Source organism: Myotis daubentonii, chromosome 1 (assembly GCF_963259705.1).
Source record: "Myotis daubentonii chromosome 1, mMyoDau2.1, whole genome shotgun sequence".
In the NCBI taxonomy this organism is placed as follows: domain Eukaryota; kingdom Metazoa; phylum Chordata; class Mammalia; order Chiroptera; family Vespertilionidae; genus Myotis; species Myotis daubentonii.
The window spans coordinates 208984152-209004702 of NC_081840.1; the positions used below are offsets into that span (position 1 = coordinate 208984152).

General features: G+C 36.2%; 1 protein-coding gene across 16 annotated transcripts in view; it reads right to left on the bottom strand.

Moving 5' to 3' along the window:
* Positions 1–6314: 6314 nt before the first annotated feature.
* Positions 6315–20551, bottom strand: part of N4BP2 (NEDD4 binding protein 2) — an 86855-nt gene continuing 72618 nt past the window's right edge. For 15 of the 16 annotated variants that reach the window (XM_059673023.1, XM_059672930.1, XM_059673005.1 and 12 more), the window contains 4 exons: positions 17432–17620; positions 16312–16480; positions 10835–10958; positions 6315–9583 (listed from right to left, as the gene is read on the bottom strand). In XM_059673023.1, the coding sequence (XP_059529006.1) occupies positions 9538–9583; positions 10835–10958; positions 16312–16480; positions 17432–17620 (528 nt within the window). In that variant the 3' untranslated portion in view covers positions 6315–9537. Of the gene's footprint in view, positions 9584–10834; positions 10959–11048; positions 11927–16311; positions 16481–17431; positions 17621–20551 lie in introns of those variants that run through there. The other variant, XM_059672956.1, reaches the window with a different exon arrangement.

Genomic DNA, 20551 nt, shown 5'->3' on the forward strand with positions numbered 1-20551 from the left:
TTTAAATTATGCATCCATTAAAATGTCTATTTTAAAAAAGTAATATTCTAAAAGCAATATACATAGTTTAAAAAAAAAAAAAAGAAAGAAAGAAAGAACTGCTCAATGAAAGTAAAATTTTCCTCTCCCACCTCTGATTCCCCAGGCCCACCCCTAAGGAGACCTGCCCTTCAGTTTCTTATAGAACTGTTCAGAAATTCTTCATGTGTAACACACACAAAATGCATTGCTATGGGAGTATTCATAGCTTCTTTACATCCTCCTACCTACAAACCAATATTTCTGACACTTACACCCTGACCCCTTCCCACCTCCTACATTCCCACCTCCCACTGCCTTATTATGCAGATAGGACAAATTGGGGGGGGGGGGGGAATACTTATAAATATAAAAAAGAGAGGTAGGAGCTTTATAACCAAAAGGCCCAGGCCTATTCACTACAGACAGAGAGAGAGAAAAGGAGGGAGGAGTGGTAGGTGAGGCCAAGCACCTGCAAATAGCAGGGTGGGTTTCAGGGGATGGAAGAGAGTAAGGAACATGGAGACAGGCTTTGGGGTACTTTCAGCTTATGAGAGAGTGGAAGACAGAAAGACTGTGTGGGAATGCAGACTTAAAGAGGTGTCATGCAAATTATGTTTTATATAACTTGTGCTACCTAAGACACAAGTGTTTCATATAAGTACTTTGAGGACTATAAAGATTAGAATTACTTTTACTGTATTCTGAACATGATACCCTCTGAGGCTGAGTCATCGGGGCCCAAGATCTATTCTTTTCACTCTATGGTTGGGTTTGCATTCGTGTGTGTGTGTGTGTGTGTACACAGAGGTGTATAGAGTACAAGGTACTTTCAAAATAGATTCCTACATAACCAAGTTTTGGGGGGAAGAAATTAATTTTACCTAAGAAAAGACAGAACAATGAAAAGAAAAAAGCCCAGAGCTTTAAAAAAGACAGTAAGCTGCCCTAACCAGTTTGGCTCAGTAGATAGAGCATCAGCCTGCGGACTCAAGGGTCCCAGGTTCAATTCTGGTCAAGGGCATGTACGTTGGTTGCGGGCACATCCCCTGTAGGAGGTATGCAGGAGGCAGCTGATGGATGTTTCTCTCTCATCGATGTTTCTAACTCTCTATCCCTCTCCCTTCCTCTCTGTAAAAAATCAATAAAAATATTTTTTTAAAATTAATAATAAAAATAAAGAAGACAGTGAGCACTTCTTACTATATGTCTCTATCCATATCAGTTTCCAAAGAGATTCAGGAAAGTGCCATCAATTCTTAATTGTTGATGTAAACAGGTAAACAGAGGTAATCCAAAATAGTGGGAGATTTTTTTAAAGTATATTTCATAGGTTTTCATAAATTCAGATGGATAAATGAACAGAAAAGTGACTTCACACAAAACAGTGAAGGACCACTGCAAGGAATTGGCTCAGAACGCGCTTAGAACCCTTCCTTTTCCCACAGTCCTCCTGATGGTTCCATCCATCCCATTCTCATCCCTCCACTGGGTGCAAAACAGTTGATTAAAGCAGAATAATTCTTTCCTCGAAGTGGGGCTGTGTGAGTCAGATCCTGTCCGTGTAAAGCAGTGTTCTCAACCTTGGCTGCACATTAGAATCACCTGGGAATCTTTTTAAAATCCTGATTTCTGGGCCTCATCCCCTGGAAATTCTGTTTCTTTGTTACTAATGTTGTGGCCCCACCCCATAACAAAGAAACAGAATTTCCGGAGGATGAGGCCCAGAAATCAGGATTTTAAAGATTCCCAGGTGATTCTAATGTGCAGCCAAGGTTGAGAACCACTGGTGTAAAGGATGGGGACCATGCAAATTTAAAAAACATTTTTTAATCCATCAATACTTTCAGCAGACTGTCTTTCAATCTCCCTCCCCACTCTGCTGCCTGTCACCATCCTGGACAATATGTACATAAATGTATGATCCAGAAATTTGCTATCAGTTCTGTGACACCTCCACTCTGATAACCATCATCTCCAAACTCAGCCACAAATCAAACTCTGTTAGGAACACATAGCCGCATCCCAAACATCTTCAACTCTGAAGTTCCCTCCCCTCCTACAGCTTCCTTCCACTTTCCCTGTCCCTCACACTGTGTAAATCTGTTCTTTACCTGCTTGACAACTTCACTATTCACCTCCATTTCTCTCAGACCCCTCTGGATCCTACTTGACGTCTTATCCAGGCTGTATCTCAGTTAATTATCTCAACTTTATAGACACAACACCCTAAATTCCTTCTCACTTTCCACACTGACCCTCTACCATGCCTACTTGCCAATCACTTCACCCTTGCTTCACACAGCTGATTTCTCTGTTTCTCTTCTCTGATTCCTGAGACTTGCTGGAGAAAAGTCACTTGATACAATAAACGAATACCAGGTGTTTTGGATATACGGATCTCAATTTGAAATGTACTTCTATTTATTAGCTGGGAAAATTTGGACAAGTAACATAATTTCTCTGAACATCTGTTCCCCGATATTGTAAAACTAGAGGCCCGGTTATAAAAATTCATGCACTAGGGGGGTGTCCCTCAGCCCAGCCTGCACCCTGTCCAATCTGGGACCCCTCAAGGGATGTCCAACTGCCGGTATAGGCCCGATCCCACCGGCAGTCAGACATCCCTCTCACAATCCAGGACTGCTGGCTCCTAACCACTCGCCTGCCTGCCTGCCTGATTGCCCCTAACTGCTTCTGCCTGCCAGCCTGATCACCCCCTAATGGCTCCCCTGCTGGCCTGATTGACACCTAACAGCTCCCCTGCCAGCCCAATTGTCCCCAATTGCCCTCCCCTGCTGGCCTGGTCGCCCCCCAACTGTCCTCCCCTGCTGGACTGATCTTGCCCCCAACTGCCCTCCCCTGCCAGCCTGATGGCCCCCAACTGCCCTCCCCTGCCAGCCAGGTCACCCTGGTGGAAGCCACGCAGAGCAGCAGCAGGGACCCACCCCCTGGCGGGGCTGAGGGAACTCCGACAGCAGGTACCCCCTGGCGCGACTGTGGAAACCCCAGCGGCAGGCGCGCAGAACGGCCGCCGGGCCTCCCGCCCCCCCCCCCCCACAGGACTGCGGGAACTGCAGCAGCCAGAGCAGCCGGCCCTGCCTCCGCTGTGCGCTGCGCCACCATCTTGTGATGGCATTACGGCATTAGGGTTAATTTGCATATTACCTTTTTATTATATAGGACTAGAGGCCCGGTGCACAAAAATTTGTGCGCTCGGTGGGGTCCCTCAGCCCTGTGACCTCTTGCAGTCTGGGGCCCCTCGGGGGATGCTCCCCGGGGGATTGGGCCTAAGCTGGCAGTCAGACATCCTTAGCGCTGCTGAGGCGGGAGAGGCTCCCACCGCCACCGCTGTACTGGCAGCCATCAGCCTCGCTTGTGGCTGAGCAGAGCTCCCCCTGTGGGAGTGCACTGACCACCAGGGGGCAGCTCCTGCATTGAGCATCTGCCCCCTGGAGGTCAGTGTGTGTCATAGTGACCAGTCATTCCCAGTCCTTCTGCTGTTAAGGTCAATTTGCATACTACCCTTTTATTATATAGAATCGGGCATATCCATTAGCATGCTTTCAGCTATAACAAAAAACTCAACCAAAAGTAGCCTATTGTCTCCTATAACCAGGTAGCTTAAGATTGGTCCCAGGGTTAATTCAAGGGCTCAATGATGTCATCAAGAACAAAGGTTCTTTTCTTAAAAAAATAAAACCTTTTAAAAAAGTATTTTTATTGATTCAGAGGGAGAGATAAACATCAATGAGAATCATTAATCTGCTGCCTTCTGCACACCCTCTACTGGGGATGGAGCCAGCAAGCTGGGCATGTGCCCTGACCAGAAATCAAACTGTGACCCCCTGGTTCATAGGTCAACACTCAACCACTGACCCACACTGGCTGAGCAAAGGTTCTTTTCTTTTTATGCTCCATCATCCTTAGCACATGGCTTGGGATTTGTGTTTATCTTTTCAGTTATAATGTTGGAAATGCATTTCCAGGCATTACAAACACACACACAGTCTTAGGGGGAGAGGGTGCATGCACTTCCTCCCAGGGGCCTCCTACATTAGGGAGAAAAACCTTCCTTAGAACCTTCCCAGTAGAATTCTACTGAAGTCCCTTTGGCTTGATCATATGTCTACCCTTTAACTAATCACTGGCAAAGGGAAATGGAACTGCCAGAAGGCCTTTTAAACCAATCACAAATTCACCCTTTGGGCCAGAGAGGGTCAATCTTCCCTGAGCAAAATGCAAACAGATACTGAACAAAAAGTTATGATAATAAGGAAGAATACCTATTGGATAGGCCAACAATCTATCTCATGCAATTATAGAGATCGTATTAGGTATATTTTGCAAAGTATCTAATGGAGCCTGGCACATCACAGAAATGATGGTTTTAAAATACGTCCACAAATCCTTTGACCCTCTTTCCTTTAAAAGGTAAAGCTAATTTCCCTATTCTTGAATGTGGACTGAACTTGGTGACTTGCTTCTAACAAGCAGAATTTGGCATGCAGGAGGAAGCCCATCAATGATTATCTTTTATCATTGATGTTTCTATCTCTCTCTCCCCCTCTCCCTTCCTCTGAAATCAATAAAAACATATTTTTTAAAAAAATAATGTGGCAAAGACTGCTATTCATCCCCCTAATATCCATTCTCTTTCCTCAAAGAGAATTCCAAATTTTAGTTGAACATATGGCAGTATGAAATAAATACAATTTCTCAGCCTCTCTTGCAGCTAGGTATGAACTATGTGACTATGGCAGCTTCCAAAAATCTTCTATAAAAGATTGCTAACACTTGCCCATTGTTCTCTTCTTTGTCCTTCCAATAAAATGTAGGCCTGTGATGGTTACAGCTCTAGCCACCCATCCTGATTTAAAAAAATGAGGGCCACATCTTGAGTATGGTAGAGTGGTAAGCTAAAACGATCTTAGATCCCCCAAAAAATTTCATATACAAGAGCACACCAATCAGTCCTAGACGCTATACCTCTCGAATTTTATATTGAGAATTTTTATCTTTGCATTGAAAAAAGCTGTAATAGCAGCTTCTCTGGGATAAAGGAGGAAGGCAGATGTATAAATAGCAGATTATCTTTTAGTTGAGGATAACAAGATATTATCTCTAAATATAAATTCTTACTCTTATGACGGAAGTTACTCAATACTATGTTCAAGTCTTACCCCTGCCACTAACTAGCAAATTCATCAACTTCTCTAAGTCTTTGTAAGACATCTATATTAAAAAATTCTTTTGAGTGTTAAAATATAATGTTTATGAAAGTGTTCCACAGTATACATCACTATACACAAGAGTTGATGAAATAATTATGAGATACTGGTGGACAGATTTTCTGTCTTGTCTCACATTATATCCCCAGTAACAAGTATTCAATAAACACTCCAAAAATAAATATTTTTAAGTTGCTAAATGAGTGAGTTATTCTACTTAGGAGTGAAATTTCAAAGGTCTTTAACATCAACTAAAGTTATTACTTGATTCCCTTAAAAAACAAATCTTAATTTTGACATCTGTCAAAGGTGTGAAGAGATAAATCTAGCTAACCCATTTATCTGGTTCAAAAGTGGACCCCTTATTTGCTATAGCAAAATAATTTAAACTGGAATAAAAGTTGTGGTATAGAAATAAAATTTTATGACACCTTTTCCTTGAGATTACACAGGTATGCATGATGGTAGGGGGAGAGGGGTTGGCTAGAGGTGGCTAAGGGGTGAGGGAGGAGTGGGAGACATCTGTAATAGTGTAAAGAATTTAAAAAAATAAAGTAAAAGATTTTAAAATATATCTTTATTGATTTCAGAGTAGAAGGGAGAGGGAGGGAGAGATAGAAACATCAATGATAGAGAGCATCATTGATTGGTTGCCTCCTACATGCCCCACACTGGGAATAGAGCCTGCAACTCTGGCATGTGCCCTTGACCAGAATTGAATCTGGAACCCTTCAGTCCACACTGAGCCAAACCAGCTAAGGCCAAATGTTTTGTGTGTTTTTTAATATATATTTTATTGATTTTTACAGAGAGGAAGAGAGAGGAATAGAAACATTGATGAGAGAGAAACATCGATCAGCTGCCTCCTGCACATCTCCCACTGGAGATGTGCCCACAACCAAGGTACATGCCCTTGAACGGAATCGAACCTGGGGCCCTCCAGTCTGCAGGCCGATGCTCTATCCACTGAGCTAAACCGGTCAGGGCTTAAATAAATATATATTTTTTAATATTTAAACTTTACTAACTTTACCATATCAAATAAAAGATTTCCTCACACCGGACTGTTTCTAAAGTATTTTATTAAATTAAATATGTAATTTGCAAATGGCTTCATAAGAAATTTTTAAAGCAAAGTTACAAAACATTTTCAATAAAAAAGTAGAGTTAACAGCAAAATTACATTTTCTTTATAGTACAAATAAAAACATTGAATTTCTGATATACTGTCTGAAATTTTTATTATATGTTCTCCAACAGATAGCTGCAATGATGTACTTTAATGAGAAGTTTCATGGTTAATTCAGTCATGTGTTAATAACAGGTTCATTATTTGGACCATAAAAGTCAATTGCTCAACTTTATGGAAAATCATAAAATTTCTCATCATACAATGTGAAGTTCTAAAAGGCTCTTCAGGATGTAGATGTAGTCTAGCCTTGTTTTTCTATTAAATTCTCTAAAGAAGCATTAAGTAACACTGTAAACTTGAATTACATTTCAAAAATAAGCACCATTAACAAACATTCTACATAAACTTTACTTTTTTTTTTTTGGCCACACAAACATTTAAATTTGTTTCTTTTACATGTAATTTAAAATAAACACTATTTAATCACTGCACGGAAAAAAATGTTCAAACTTCATCTCATTGCACAATGGAAAAGCACTTGGAAAACAACAGCAAACATTATTTTTGTGTTTTTTTTACGCATTTTGTCATTTTCTTAAATTGAGAGCAGTTAAGACATTGTCAGAGCAATTTCCTGAGTTTCAAACTTTCCAATTTCCAGTTCAGACCAAGCTTGTGTGTCCTTTTTCTATGCATACAAAATACTTGAATTTTCAAAGAAACAGAACAAAAATAAAGGACTGGAAACAATCCAACAGAATTGTTTGGCTTTTCTTCTCAAATGTGTTATAATACACAAGACACTTTAAAATATGTCAGGAATTCTACTATATAATATGTCCTGTATTTAAAGGCCATAGAACTGCAAATATGAAAACACTAATAAATTGGAAAAATAACTCAATCTGAAAAGAACATAGGAATATACGAACAGCTAATAAATAAAAAGCAACATGCTTCCATTTCTCAGGAACAAGTAAGGAAGTGGATGGATTAAAATACTGTTAAGGGTCCCCTCAGTCCAACTGCACATTCCCTGTGGTTTCCACACTGTTCTCTTTTCCCCCTGGTAGATACTGGGATAAGAGACTACTGAAAGATATAACTGTTACTAAAACCTTCCAACTACACAAGTGTTGCACTTTAAAAATATTAGTACTTCTGCAAAGAGCCATCCTAATGAATAATGTACTAGCACAAATATACCAACACATAAAAACTTTGAAAATCCCCATACTAGGATTTAGAAATGGGCAAAAGGAGCAATTATAAAAATGTTTTTCATAATTATGTGTTGTTTAAACTATGCTAGATAGTGGGGTAGGTAGCAGTACAGGATTAAACAGCTTTACAAAAATACATTCGATGCTTAAAATGTGCCTATATATTTATGAATGATGATTAAGGAGAAATACCCTAGGTTTAGCAAAATAAAGTACAACATTAAAGTTGATACAACATAAAACAAAGCTGTTTTCATTTGGTTTTTGCCACAAAACACCTCACCTCTTGTTCTTTTTGACTGCTCCCACATTAATCATAATTATATTATTAAAATAAGTTTAGCTGAAGTGCTCAAAAGCAATTTTTCAACTGGGTGAGGAAATATAAAAACACAAAATATGCAGCTGCACACTCGAATAACTCTAGGTTTTAGTATTGTTAGTCACATTTCTTACATCATATTAATTTACACATAAAGATACTTTATATCATTAACAATTGTAATTTTATAAGTAGTTGAAATGAACTGTTTTATTTCTAATGTGTACAACTCTTCTAGACATTACTAAAAACATATGCTAAACTGTTGGCATTTTTTCTTTTTTTAACAAATTATTACAAACATAGAATATGAATACTTCAATTATCAGTCACTAACCATTTCTAAATAATAAACATTTTTATTTTTGTGGAAATAAATTCAACAACACAGCTCTTCTTTTAAAAGCATGCTTTCATAATATATAAAAGTGTGTTTTTGAGTTCTATTTTCATTAAAATGTCTGTTATTTTAGGAAACCATTCTGTAATTCAGGGTTCTTTCAGTAACAGCTCAATCCTATAATTCCTGATCCAAATGATTTTTTAAGTTTATGAAAGAGCAACACAATTGTTAAAATTATATGTAGTATTCTCCATATCCAAAGTCAAATTTATTTAAACCACTGTCTCATACTGGAAAATTAAACTTTATCACATTAAACTTGTATAAAGGAAATTTCAATCAACATACTTTAACATACTAACAGAACTTTTTACCTGACCAAAAAAGAGAAGCCAATGAAGGTTTTCTTCCAGGAAGTTGGCTCTTTTTAAAAATAAAAGTTAAAAACTTTTAAATTGTAGTGATTCTTTTTATAATTACATCAAAACTGCTTTCTGTATTTGTTTTTAAGTTAATAGAATTTTGACCTTACTGCAGTCTAGAAATTACAAGCCTCAAATATAAAAGACAGGTCTTTAGAACTATCTTAAATACCACTTACACAGATGGTTCTAGAAGCAGTTCTATAAGATGGCAACATTTGGTAGATATCTAACCACTTCTCCTTCTCTGAAACTTTTTCTGCCTTTGGAAAGTGTAAAACTGCAATATAATCTCAGACCCCAACTTTCCTCCTGGAAATGCCCACACGCAGAAAAAAGAAACAGAAGGTTAAGAGATCAAAATCATATACAAATACAAAGCAGAAGAAAGCACAACAGCATGTCTTCCTTCCAATAGGACATAGCAAAATAAAAAGATTTTTTTAAAATTTTGTTTTGAAATAAAAAAGCATTCAAGTGTTTTATTAGTTCTCCTTTCTTTCATTACTATCATAGATACCATTAGGTCTTCACTAAACATCAAACAACAATTAATAGAAAGATAATTTCTCTTTTAGAAAAAATCTCTGCACTTTCAAACTTTAAAACTGGATCTGATAATTTTATCTAAGAAAATTATCTCTAATATTTTTAGCATATTTGGCATATGATTCGATAAAAAATTAAACTTCTCTTGAATTTTGAAAAACATCATAACATTTTTGTTTTATAACTGGACATTATTTCTAATAAAACACATGTTGATAGTAAAATTGACTTAATTACTGCAAATAAAACTAATTTTAACCTACAAACCTTCACACTTCTAAGTTAAGGACATTTATTTTACTTGAGCATGACCTTCAAGCACCCTGGTTTAATTTCAGAGAACCTGCAGAAATGAGAAAAGAGTAATTTTAAAGATAAAAATTTCTAACTAGGTAAGAAATGTATATTATAATCAATTCCAAAGGCCTATACCAAATATATTTACTATCAAAGTACTCTCAATATCCAGGACCAGTATCTATGCTTATGGTCCTTTTAATTTGTTGTCAAAATAAATACAATCCTAAGGCTTGGGTTTACTCCTAACTTAATAATTATTACAATTTAAGATTTATCAAAACTCTCAAGCCTGAATTTGACCTTCATGAAGAAGAGCATGCTGTATCAAGAACAAGATGTTGCCTACATTATATTATTTCTATGCCTTGTGTAACAAGAAGAAATCAAATAGGTAAGTTTAATTCATCAGGCCATTAAATGGTTTCAACACCCTCTGTGTGAAATTTTAAATTAAAAAAAAACACTAGTCTCTGAAATAGATCATTAATCCCAACGTGATAATGTTCTGGTCTAAGTATTCCTTTTGTAAAAGTAACTATAATGTCATATGTTTTCATGCTCAGAATACTACCATTTTCTATAATGCAGCCAAACAACATTTATTACATGGCATAAAAAAATATACTACACTAACTGAAACTAGTAGCAGGGAAAGAAGGCTACTTAATGAAATACATCCTCAGGGAATCTATCTTTCAACAGATCTTTATTCTTGGACTTTTCTTGTTGTTTTCTGTTGCAGAATAATAATCACTTAATAAAAAAGAACAGTTCATATTTGTCAGCTAAGATCATTAATAGCATTTAACTTATTAAAGAGGTATAAATTCACAGTGACTACAGTGTTTCTGCTAATATTTAAACACATCCAAATTATAAACGTATTTCAGCAGAAGCTCCTAATTCCTTCCAAAATCCACAGATATACATCTACTTCCAAAGGGATAATTAAACAGCAATCTTAAACTATGATATGTGTAACCGAATTATCTTGGATAATACATTATCAAAGAAATACAAATATTATTACTTTCTTTTAGATTTTAAATTTATGATAGAAATAGTTTTGTCAGATGACTGATTACTTCAATAACAAACACATTTTTCTTTCATTTCTGGTTTACTGGACATCAGAAATCCAGCAGGTAATCATAATTTAAGCATGACTGTAGCTAAAATCAGAAGGTCAAATTTAGTTAACTACTTTAACATATCGTTCTAAGCACACTCTTAGTGTTTACTATCTATAGATATGGGCAATTGTCAATTATCGGTAATAGCAATTTATACTCACCTGAAGCTATGGCTTGTGAGGTATTTAATGACAGCTGGTTTGATGCGAGCTACTCCTCCCTGGCTGTGATTGCCTCTCCCCGTAATCACAGACAGATAGGGCTTGCCACCATTCTGCTTAAATTCTGTTACAAAGGGAATTGGAATAGTTCAAATTCATTTAAATTACAATCTCAATAGAAAATAAACATGAACTACTCAAAACACATATGAAGTTATTTTCATGGGGATTTAGAGACTCATGACTTTAAAAAGCCCAGAACTGTTATCTTTAAATGTAAGTTGTATCTACACTGTTGAAATATGGAAGCCTTATAGCAATTTATGTGCCTAAAAACTAGAGTGAAACATTTTCCCACGTGGGGAAGGAGATTTCCTTGTGCTATCAAAATATCTCTCTGAAATAACGGTAATTACAATATGATACCTAAAAATTATTACACCCATGGAGTCAGGCATTGCTTTAAGTGATTTATATTTACTAACTAAGAATCTTCACAAAAACCCTATTAGATAAATGCTCTGAAGCCTGTCAGCTTTGGCCTAATTAGCTGCTCAGCCACTAAGTGACTGAGTGTGATGACCACAGACAAGTTACGTAGCCTATCTGTGCCTGTTTCCTCATCAGTAAAAAGGGATATAAAGCAAGTACTTTATAGAGTATCCCCCTCAGTAATGGCTATAACAAATCCACTAAATATAACATAGACTGCAGTCTGTTAAAAGGTAAGTATTAACTTAAGAAATTCTTCCAAACAGGTGATTTTTAAATATTGAGTGAACCTGTGCCTCTTAAAAGACTGCCACGCCTACTCTGGCAATGACCTTGAGAAAATCAAATATATAAATCCTGAAAGTCAATAACAGAGGCAATAAAATTCTAAAAACCTGTTAATAATAAAAGTTGACTTAATGAATTTAAATAAACACTTGTTCCTCATTTATAAATAGCACAAGTTCTCACTTTTAGCATAAAATACATATACATACAATAAAAACATTCCATATTCTGCTCATCAAGTTGCCCTAAGACGCCAGCAGATCCACAAGCAGATGGTTTTTCAAGTTTCCTGTCCCTAGGGCAGTATTTGGCCTGGAATTTTAAGAGGATATGTTTCTCTTGCATTTTAATTCCTTCTTTGCTTAGGACCTCCATTTCTGCTCTAAGCTACTGGTATATCCAATACTTTAAGCAATATTTTATTCAAAATTCAACTCTGCTGGGTTCTGGCTGTACAAGGGTATTCACTTTGTAAAAAGTTTTTATGCTACACAATTATTATTTGTGCATTTTTATTTATGGATGTGATATTATAAATAAAAGTTTGGTTTAAAAAAACTTGACTCTCACCCTGGCTGGTTTTCTCAGTGGTTAAAGATCTGGCCAGGAGACCAAAGGATCACAGGTTCAGTTCCTGGTCAAGGACACATACCTTGATTGTTGGACCAATCCCTGGCCCCCTTCAGAACACGTGAGGAAAGCATCTCCATCTCTCTCTCTCTCTCTCTCTCTCTCTCTCTCTCTCTCTCTCTCTCTCTCTCCCCCCCCCCCCCCGCCCCCCATCTTTTCTCCCTTCCACTCTGTCTAAAAATCAATGGAAAAATATCCTCAAGTGAGGATTAAAAAAAAAAACCTTGAATCTCTTAACTAATTCACTCTCACCACTCCTTCACTACTTAACTATAGTTCACTCTCACCACTCCTTCACTGCTTAACTGAGTATAATTCACTCTCACCATTCCTTCACTACTTAACTTGCTATAATTCACTCGCCACTCCTTCACTACTGCTCCCCTTATCAGGGCGGTCATTTATACCATCACTCCTTTCAATAGTTCACTTACTGCTCTGAAAACATTGTCTAGTTGAATCACATGCCTCAAATAAAGTAAGTGTTCAAAGGATGTTTGTTGAACGAATGAATGTACTGGTATATGTTCACAAATTTCAGGTTATTCCTGCTGTTTACCACCTTTTAAAAAACTAACTAGTTTTTAAGCATATGCTAAATTTCGTATCACTTCAATTGTAAATATTTCAGTATGTATTTCAAAAAGGACCCTTAAAAAATATATAACCACAATGTCACCAATATCTTGCAAAATTAAAAATAGTTCCTTAATATTCCCCTTGCCCAACTGGCTTGGCTCAGTGGTTGAGTGTAGACTTATGAACCAGGAGGTCACGGCTCCTTCCCAGTCATGGCACATGCCCGGGTTGCAGGCTCGATCCCCACTGGGGGGCGTGCAGGAAGCAGCCGATCAGTGATGTTCTGGGAATTTCATCATTGATGTTTCTATCTCTCTCTCCCTCTCCCTTCCTCTCTGAAATCAATAAAAAATATGTTTAAAAAAAAAAAAAAAAGGTTCTCCCTCCCCTTGTGTTTTTCTTTGAAATTTGTTGGAAAAATTGGATCGTTTATCCTAGATTTCCAATCTGGATTTCACTGATTGTATCTCCATGGTGCCATTTAACACGTTCCTCTGATCCCTGTAAATCCCTGTGAAGTAGTTGTGAGATCTAACGGCTTTATTTGTTTCTGGTTTATTTTGGGGCAAAAATACTTCATGGGTGGTGGTGGTGTATATTTCAATCATAAAGACAGAAGGACAGATATCTTTTTTTTTTTTCATCCCTAATGTTGTCTTTTATGACAAAGCAATTCAGGGCAGAGCCACAGATTTTCCCCTGGACATGTTTCTATTCAACAATACCACCACCTGGTGGTAACTGCAGTAACTACAGGTCACCACAGGAGGCAGCAAAACGGGCTTTGGCTTCCAGAAAGGGTTCATATCTTGGGTCTGACCAAGTATCTATCAGTTTATACAAGTTATTTAACTCCTTTTTTCTTGTAATTTTTGTATTGCTATAAAATTCACATAATATAAAAATTTCAATGTTAAAATGTACAAATCAGTGGTTTTTAGTATATTCTAATGTTGTGTAACCATCAACACCATCTAATTCCAAAATATTCCATCTTCTCAAAAAGAAATTCTATAGCTGTTAGCAGTCACTCCCTTTTATGCCCTTTCCAGCCCTTTTCCTCCTTTCTAGCAATCACTAATGTACTTACTGCTTCTGTGGATTTGCCTGTTCTGGAAATTTCATCTAAATGGAAATCATATAAATATGTAGCCTTTTGTATCTAGCTTCTTTCATACATCATAATGTTTGCAAGGTTCATCCATTTGTAGCATGTATCAGCACTTCATTCCTTTTTATGGCTGAATAGTATTCCACTGCATGGACATTACACATTTGTTTGCCCATTCATTAGTTGATGGACATTTGGGTTGTTTTTACTTTTTGGCTATTATGAACATCCATGTACAAATTTTTGTGTGAATGGATTGTTTTCAATTCTCTAAGAGCAGAACTGCTGGAACATATGGGAACTCTATGTTTAACCTTTGGAGGAATGCCAACCTTTTCCATAGTGGTTGCACCATTTAACATTCCCACTAGCAATATATGAGGGTTGCAATTCTCTACGTTCTTATCAACACTTATTATAAACTTTGAAAATCAGTTTCCTCATCTACAAAATGAGGAATACCTACCCTTTATTCAGTCATTTATTCAAAAGGTTTTTTTGAATACTGAAAAGGCTCTATATACAAATGATGAGTCAATAATAATCACTGACTCAATTCTAGGCCAGCAAGATATTTAATAATTATACAATAAGCTTTTTTACAAATATTGTGATACACAGGAATACTATGAGAGGCTATTAATGGGGAGCCTAACTTAGTCTATGGGTCAAGAAATGACAGTATAGATAAACATACAGAAAAGGAGAGGCAGGCGAGGAACAGATTACATAGAGTTTTGGGAAGTTATGCTAAATGAAACATGGCAACCTATACTTTTTTTTATCACAATGCTAATTATTTATGTAACTATTTGTCCATTATCATCTACCCTAATAGATGGCAAACTCCATAGACAGAGACTGTGTTTCATTTTCACTGCTTTATCCTTGATGCGTAGAATATAGAAAATAATCAAATTTATTGAGTAAATTATTTATTCATCCTCTAGACAGAATATTCTCTTATATTACTGCTTACATGACAGTCTTTCTTTTCTCCAGATAATATATTTAAAATGGTCTTAAACTTTCTTTTCTGATCTTTATTATTGTTTTTTTCTAGATTTTCTCTAAAATGTCCAATTTTCTATTTAAAAAAAAAAAAAAAAAAACAACTGGAAGAGTGGAATCTTGTCCTTCATCAAAGAACGTCTGCTAGTGAACACAGAATGGACACAAATTATAAAACACCATTAGCAGCCCTGGGCAGCTTGGCTCAATTCCTGGTCAAGGGCACATTGATGTTTCTCTCTCTCTCTCCTGCCTTCCCTCCTTCTCTCCTCCTCCACCCTCGCTAAAAACACCATAGGCAACCACCAATATAATAACTCATTTAGCCAAGGATTATCAATGGATATTAAAATTAGGCGAAATATTGTAGAACAGTTCACAAAGTCACAAAGTATCAGCCTTTTATATCAATCATATTTCTTCAAGTATTTAACTACCAGTGATATGTGTTGAACTGATAAACCTGTATAAAGTACAGTGTAAAGCTTTCTAAAATATATATATAAATCAATTAAGCAAAACAACGCAGCTATAAATGACAAGGCAGAGCTATGGAGCCACAAGGTAAGAGCTGAGACATGGTACTCTATGACTTCACAATAAAAAGGAAGATAAAGAAAAAGCCAAGTTGAGAATTCAAAAATATTATTCTATTGATGAAAGGAGATGACATCTAGTATTGAAGTCTGGGGTAACTAAAACAGATTGAATTTTTTTAAGTGCTACCATCTGATCATGAAAAAGAAACAAGAATCTACACCAACTGGTACTTTAATGTATGTGAATTGCAGGATATTGAGTAGGAACGTGAAAAAGATCCGCATCCGAAGCCCTGGGAAGAGGCAGAATTTAGATGAGAGGCAGGTATTGACCTGCAGAGACAAAGTGCAAGCAGAAAGGGAAACCACCGTAACCCAAACACTCAGAAATCCTGCCTTTTGTGAGAATTCTGTAAAAATTCTATCACCTTATTTACTTCTGCATTTTATTAAGCATCAGTTGAACGAGTGACATGTAAGAAATACCTATTAGCTTTAATAAATGTCTATTGAACAAAGATGTATAGTATTTCTGAAAGGTCCCACTTACAATTATGTCTCAGGATTCCCAGATTACACTGTGCCCTTCCTTTAACAAACACATCAAAGAAATACAAATATAAGTGAAACAGGGAAATAAAAAAGAAACTGTTAATGGCCGTGCCCATGACAATTCTTTCCCAAGAAGGTTCTCTTGAGGGAAGAGCCTATAAATGTCGCACATATAGCCTCAGCTTGCACATTCAGGCTCTCCTGAATTTGTAATTTATACCAATATGAGCAAAGACATATTTTGAATTGAAAATTTGTCATTTTCACAGTCCTACCTTCAGTTTTCTGCTGTAAAACTGCCATCAAATGTTCTATAGCTTCATCCACGTGCAGTCCATGGAGGTCTAAAACGTTCTGTGGCAGCAGGGAGGCATTGACTTTCTCAAAGATCTCTATCGCAGCAAGGTGATTAGCTTCCCTCATCTTCTGCTCGTGGAGACTGCCCTTTAATTATAAACATGGCACCAGGAAACACTGTGATACTTGTTACTTGGTAGGCAATGAGGAAACAAACAGTGGCCCAAATAAAAGGTAGAACAAAACAGGGAATAGCTCATCTAAAATTGTTTTTAATGCAATGAGCTAATATGTAAGAATGCACCAAAATTTAGGTAAATTTCAGTGTATTAACAAGATAGTTCTCAAACTAATAAATCATTTCAAACCTATTTTCTGATCCCAAAATCATAGAAAACAGAAACTTAAACACCATCCATCTCAAGAAGGAATCCACTGGTTTGTCCTTTGATAATCCCGAGTCTCATCCCTTTCAAAACCTTGTAATTACCCCTGAAGCCATCCCTCAAGATTTACTATTAGGGCTCACAGGGTTATACCAGCTTGATGCCTTTCTCTGCTCAATCACAAAAAAGTAAGCCATATAGAACCACAAAAATAAAAGGTAAATCAGGCAATACTATGCCAAATGAGCCCCAGTAGAAATTTTATTTCTCTGAAAGACAGTAATGTAACTTCCTTTTTCTGATTATAAAAGTGATACATTACTGAAAATTCTAACGTGATTTAAAGCACAAGGCCCCTGTGATCCCACCCTGAGATGGCCAATATTAACATTCTGCTGTCGTTGCTCCAGACTTGTATCTGTTTAGAAGTGGTACTGAATGGGGGAATCTATCCTAAAATAAAATACGGACCGTCAGAATAAACTGCAATTCCTGTAAGCTGTAAATGCAACAGCAACCACAGAAACTGAGCATTTCAAAGGAGATGAAAAGTCTCAGAACCATACATTTCTTATATATCAAGTTACCTTATACCACTTATATAATCTACATTCCCCAGAATAACTTAATCTCATCCCAATACAAGTATTATCTGCTTCCAGATTATTCAGACATCATAAGTGACAAAGAAAAAAACAGTTTTCCTCCCTACCTGCTGAGCATAAAATGTGGCGACGTTTTTCTTCCCCATGCGATAAGCCTCTTTGGCCTTGCTGTAGCATTCCATCCTCTTCTGCTGGTGCAGGAAAGCCTCGGCCCTGTAGTCGTCGTACTTGGGGTACTCAAAATCCTGGAAGGGTGATTCACTCGGTGTATCTTCAGTCTCCTTCGATTTCTTTGCCTATACGATGTCACCCAATAAGTACAATACAAAGGAAGTAGGAAATATAGGCTTTACCTTCATAAAAATATGTATGAAAACTAGGCTCTACTATTTTTCATCTTTCTTCTCAGATAAAAACATCTCCCTAGTGTCTACGTAGTAAGTCATGCACTTATCAACTAATGCAAAATTTTTCAAATTTTTAGTTTGTGAACCCATTCAAAGGGTCCGGTCACTGAAAGTAGGAATGGAGGGTAACTCATATTTTTTGTAATGGCATATTTCAATTCAACAAAATAATCCACTTTAGAAAATGAGCATAGGACCTGAAACAACACTTGTCCATACAAACAGCCAACAGTATATGAAAAGATGCTCAACTTCACTAGCTATTAGGAAAATGCAACTCAAAACTACAATGAGATACCACCTCACACCTGTTAGATGGCTATTACCAAAGTAACAACAAGTGTTGCAAAGGTTGTAAAGAAAGAGGAATCACCATTCACTGATGGTGGGAATGTAAATGGGTACAACCACTATGGAAAACACAATGGAGGATCCCCCAAAAATTAAGGTTATGACCCAGAAATCCCTCTTCTGGGTATCTACCCCCCAAAATTTGGAAACATTTATTCATAAGAATATATGTATCCCTATGTTTACTGCAGTATTATTCACAGTAGCTAAGACATGGAAACAACCAAAGTGTCCTTTGACAGATGATTGAAGATGTAGTACATAAAATATGAAATACTGCCAATTTGGGACAACATGGATGGATATTGAGAATATTGTGCTCATCAAGATAAGTCAGATAAAAAAATCAAGAACCATACGATTTCACTCATATGGGATATAAAACTGAAAACAACAAATGAACAAATAAAAACTCATACACAGACAATAGGGTGGTGGTTACCAGAGGGAAAGAGGTGGGGAGTAGTAAAGGGTAAAGGGTGTCAAATATATGACAACAGAAGGAGATTTGACTTTGGCTGTAAACCAACAATGCAATATACAGGTGATGTATCATAGAATTGTAACTTGAAACCTACATGATTTTAGTAACCAATATCACCCCAATAAAAACTTTTTTAACTGATAAAATAATTATATTCTTTTTAAAAAAGAAGGGCATGTGTAGTGACCATGCCTGGTAGGTAGTAAAAATATTAAGTGGGTTTATAGGAGCAGTTTTTAATCAGATGACTCCCAACTAGCTGCTATGGTAGTGTTGACTTTCTGAGCTTTTGGAAAATGATGTTTCAATCAGGTAATTGCTATCCAGAATAGACTTTATATCTAAAGGAGCAAAAGTAACCGAGTTAAAACACAAGGTACTGGAAATAATAATTATGCAAATTTGTCTTAATGCTTTCCACCAAATAGAAAATTCCATTTTCCTGAAGAAAATTCTTATATAGTACACATCCAGATGTTTTTAAAATAACAAAGTCAATATTAAAAAACAGCACTTGTGACTTCTATATCCAATTTGGCTTTCATTTATTTACCCACTCTCCAAAATATTATTTGCAAGCAGAAATCTGATGTTTCTTAGCATGTAATTGGAGTGGGGGGATTGGAGGAGGGGTTTAATCACTATGATTGAGTTGATTTTCTTAAAAGCTTAAAAGAATCCCAAGTATCGGTGCCATACATTTTATGAACATTGAAAAGCAAATCCCCCCCAAAAATATAAATTTCAATTTTTTTAAATAAATCATGTTTTTCTGATATAATTAATTGAAAAGGAATCAGTTAGTTTACTTGTTAAATTTCCAAAAGCTAAAAACAGTCATTAAATTAGAAATATTATGAGGGATTATAATTATAATGTATTCTATAAGACAATCTTTAATAAATTCCAATTAAGGATTTTATGTAATAGAATTTAATATATATTAATATTATAAAACATTATATGTATTATATAATATATATCACTAATTGATAAGAATAATTTTTCAAACTTTCTGCCTGTGAATGAAGTTCAGAAGCCAAGAAAGGTTGAGAAAAAAACCTTTTGACAGTTGGTTGTATAATTTTTCACTCATTACATTTTGCTTACTTGGCACCTAGAATTCTAGAGGCTTGAAAGAGTTATAGAAAATAAATGAAATTTAAAAAGAGAGAGAAGAATAAAATAAAGGCATCATCATACTTCTAATTCATTACCGGCATCAAAAATCTATAAATATACAGTCAATTTATTGTTGTAACAAATATCCAGTTTATTTTACAAAAGAACACAAGGCTCTCTGGCATAGAATATTCATTGGACCTACATCCTTATTATCACTCTTGCCAATACATAATCACAAGCTGGTTACAGATTAATGTTTAAATATTCTGTGTATGGCTGGCATCCCTGATAAAATCAAAAATTTTGCAGGGAGGGGATAATAAAAACGCTTTCTATGACTTCTGAAAGCCCAGAGTGACAAACACTGTGAACATAAATATTTCATAGCATCAGAGTCTCTGTTGGTGTTCATACTAAAAAATGCAAATCGCATTTGCTTCTCTGGGAAGAGACCTTTCATTTCTTATTTTTTAAAAGAATAAAAGAGCTATAATGAGAGATGCTTTCTCAAATAGCCACTCTCTTTTAAAACAAAACTAAGGTTTATTTTTGTACCCGATAGTTTTATGGTTTACTATAACTTCATTAACAGGAGCCAAGTGAAATTGAAATATATGCTTCCTAGGAATTCACCTAATTAGTGTCACTTATTCTGTTGAAAACATGATATATTATGATACCAAAACCATTTCCTATGGTAGCAAGCCCATAAATTTTATTAAAGGCTAAAGGGGAAAAGCAGAATTAATAAAACACAGCTGTAAATGTTAAAAACAGATAAACCAAAACATTACTGGTACAAAAAAAAAAAAATTTACTGGTACCATGATACTTCCCTTTAGTATATGTGGTCCCTTAGG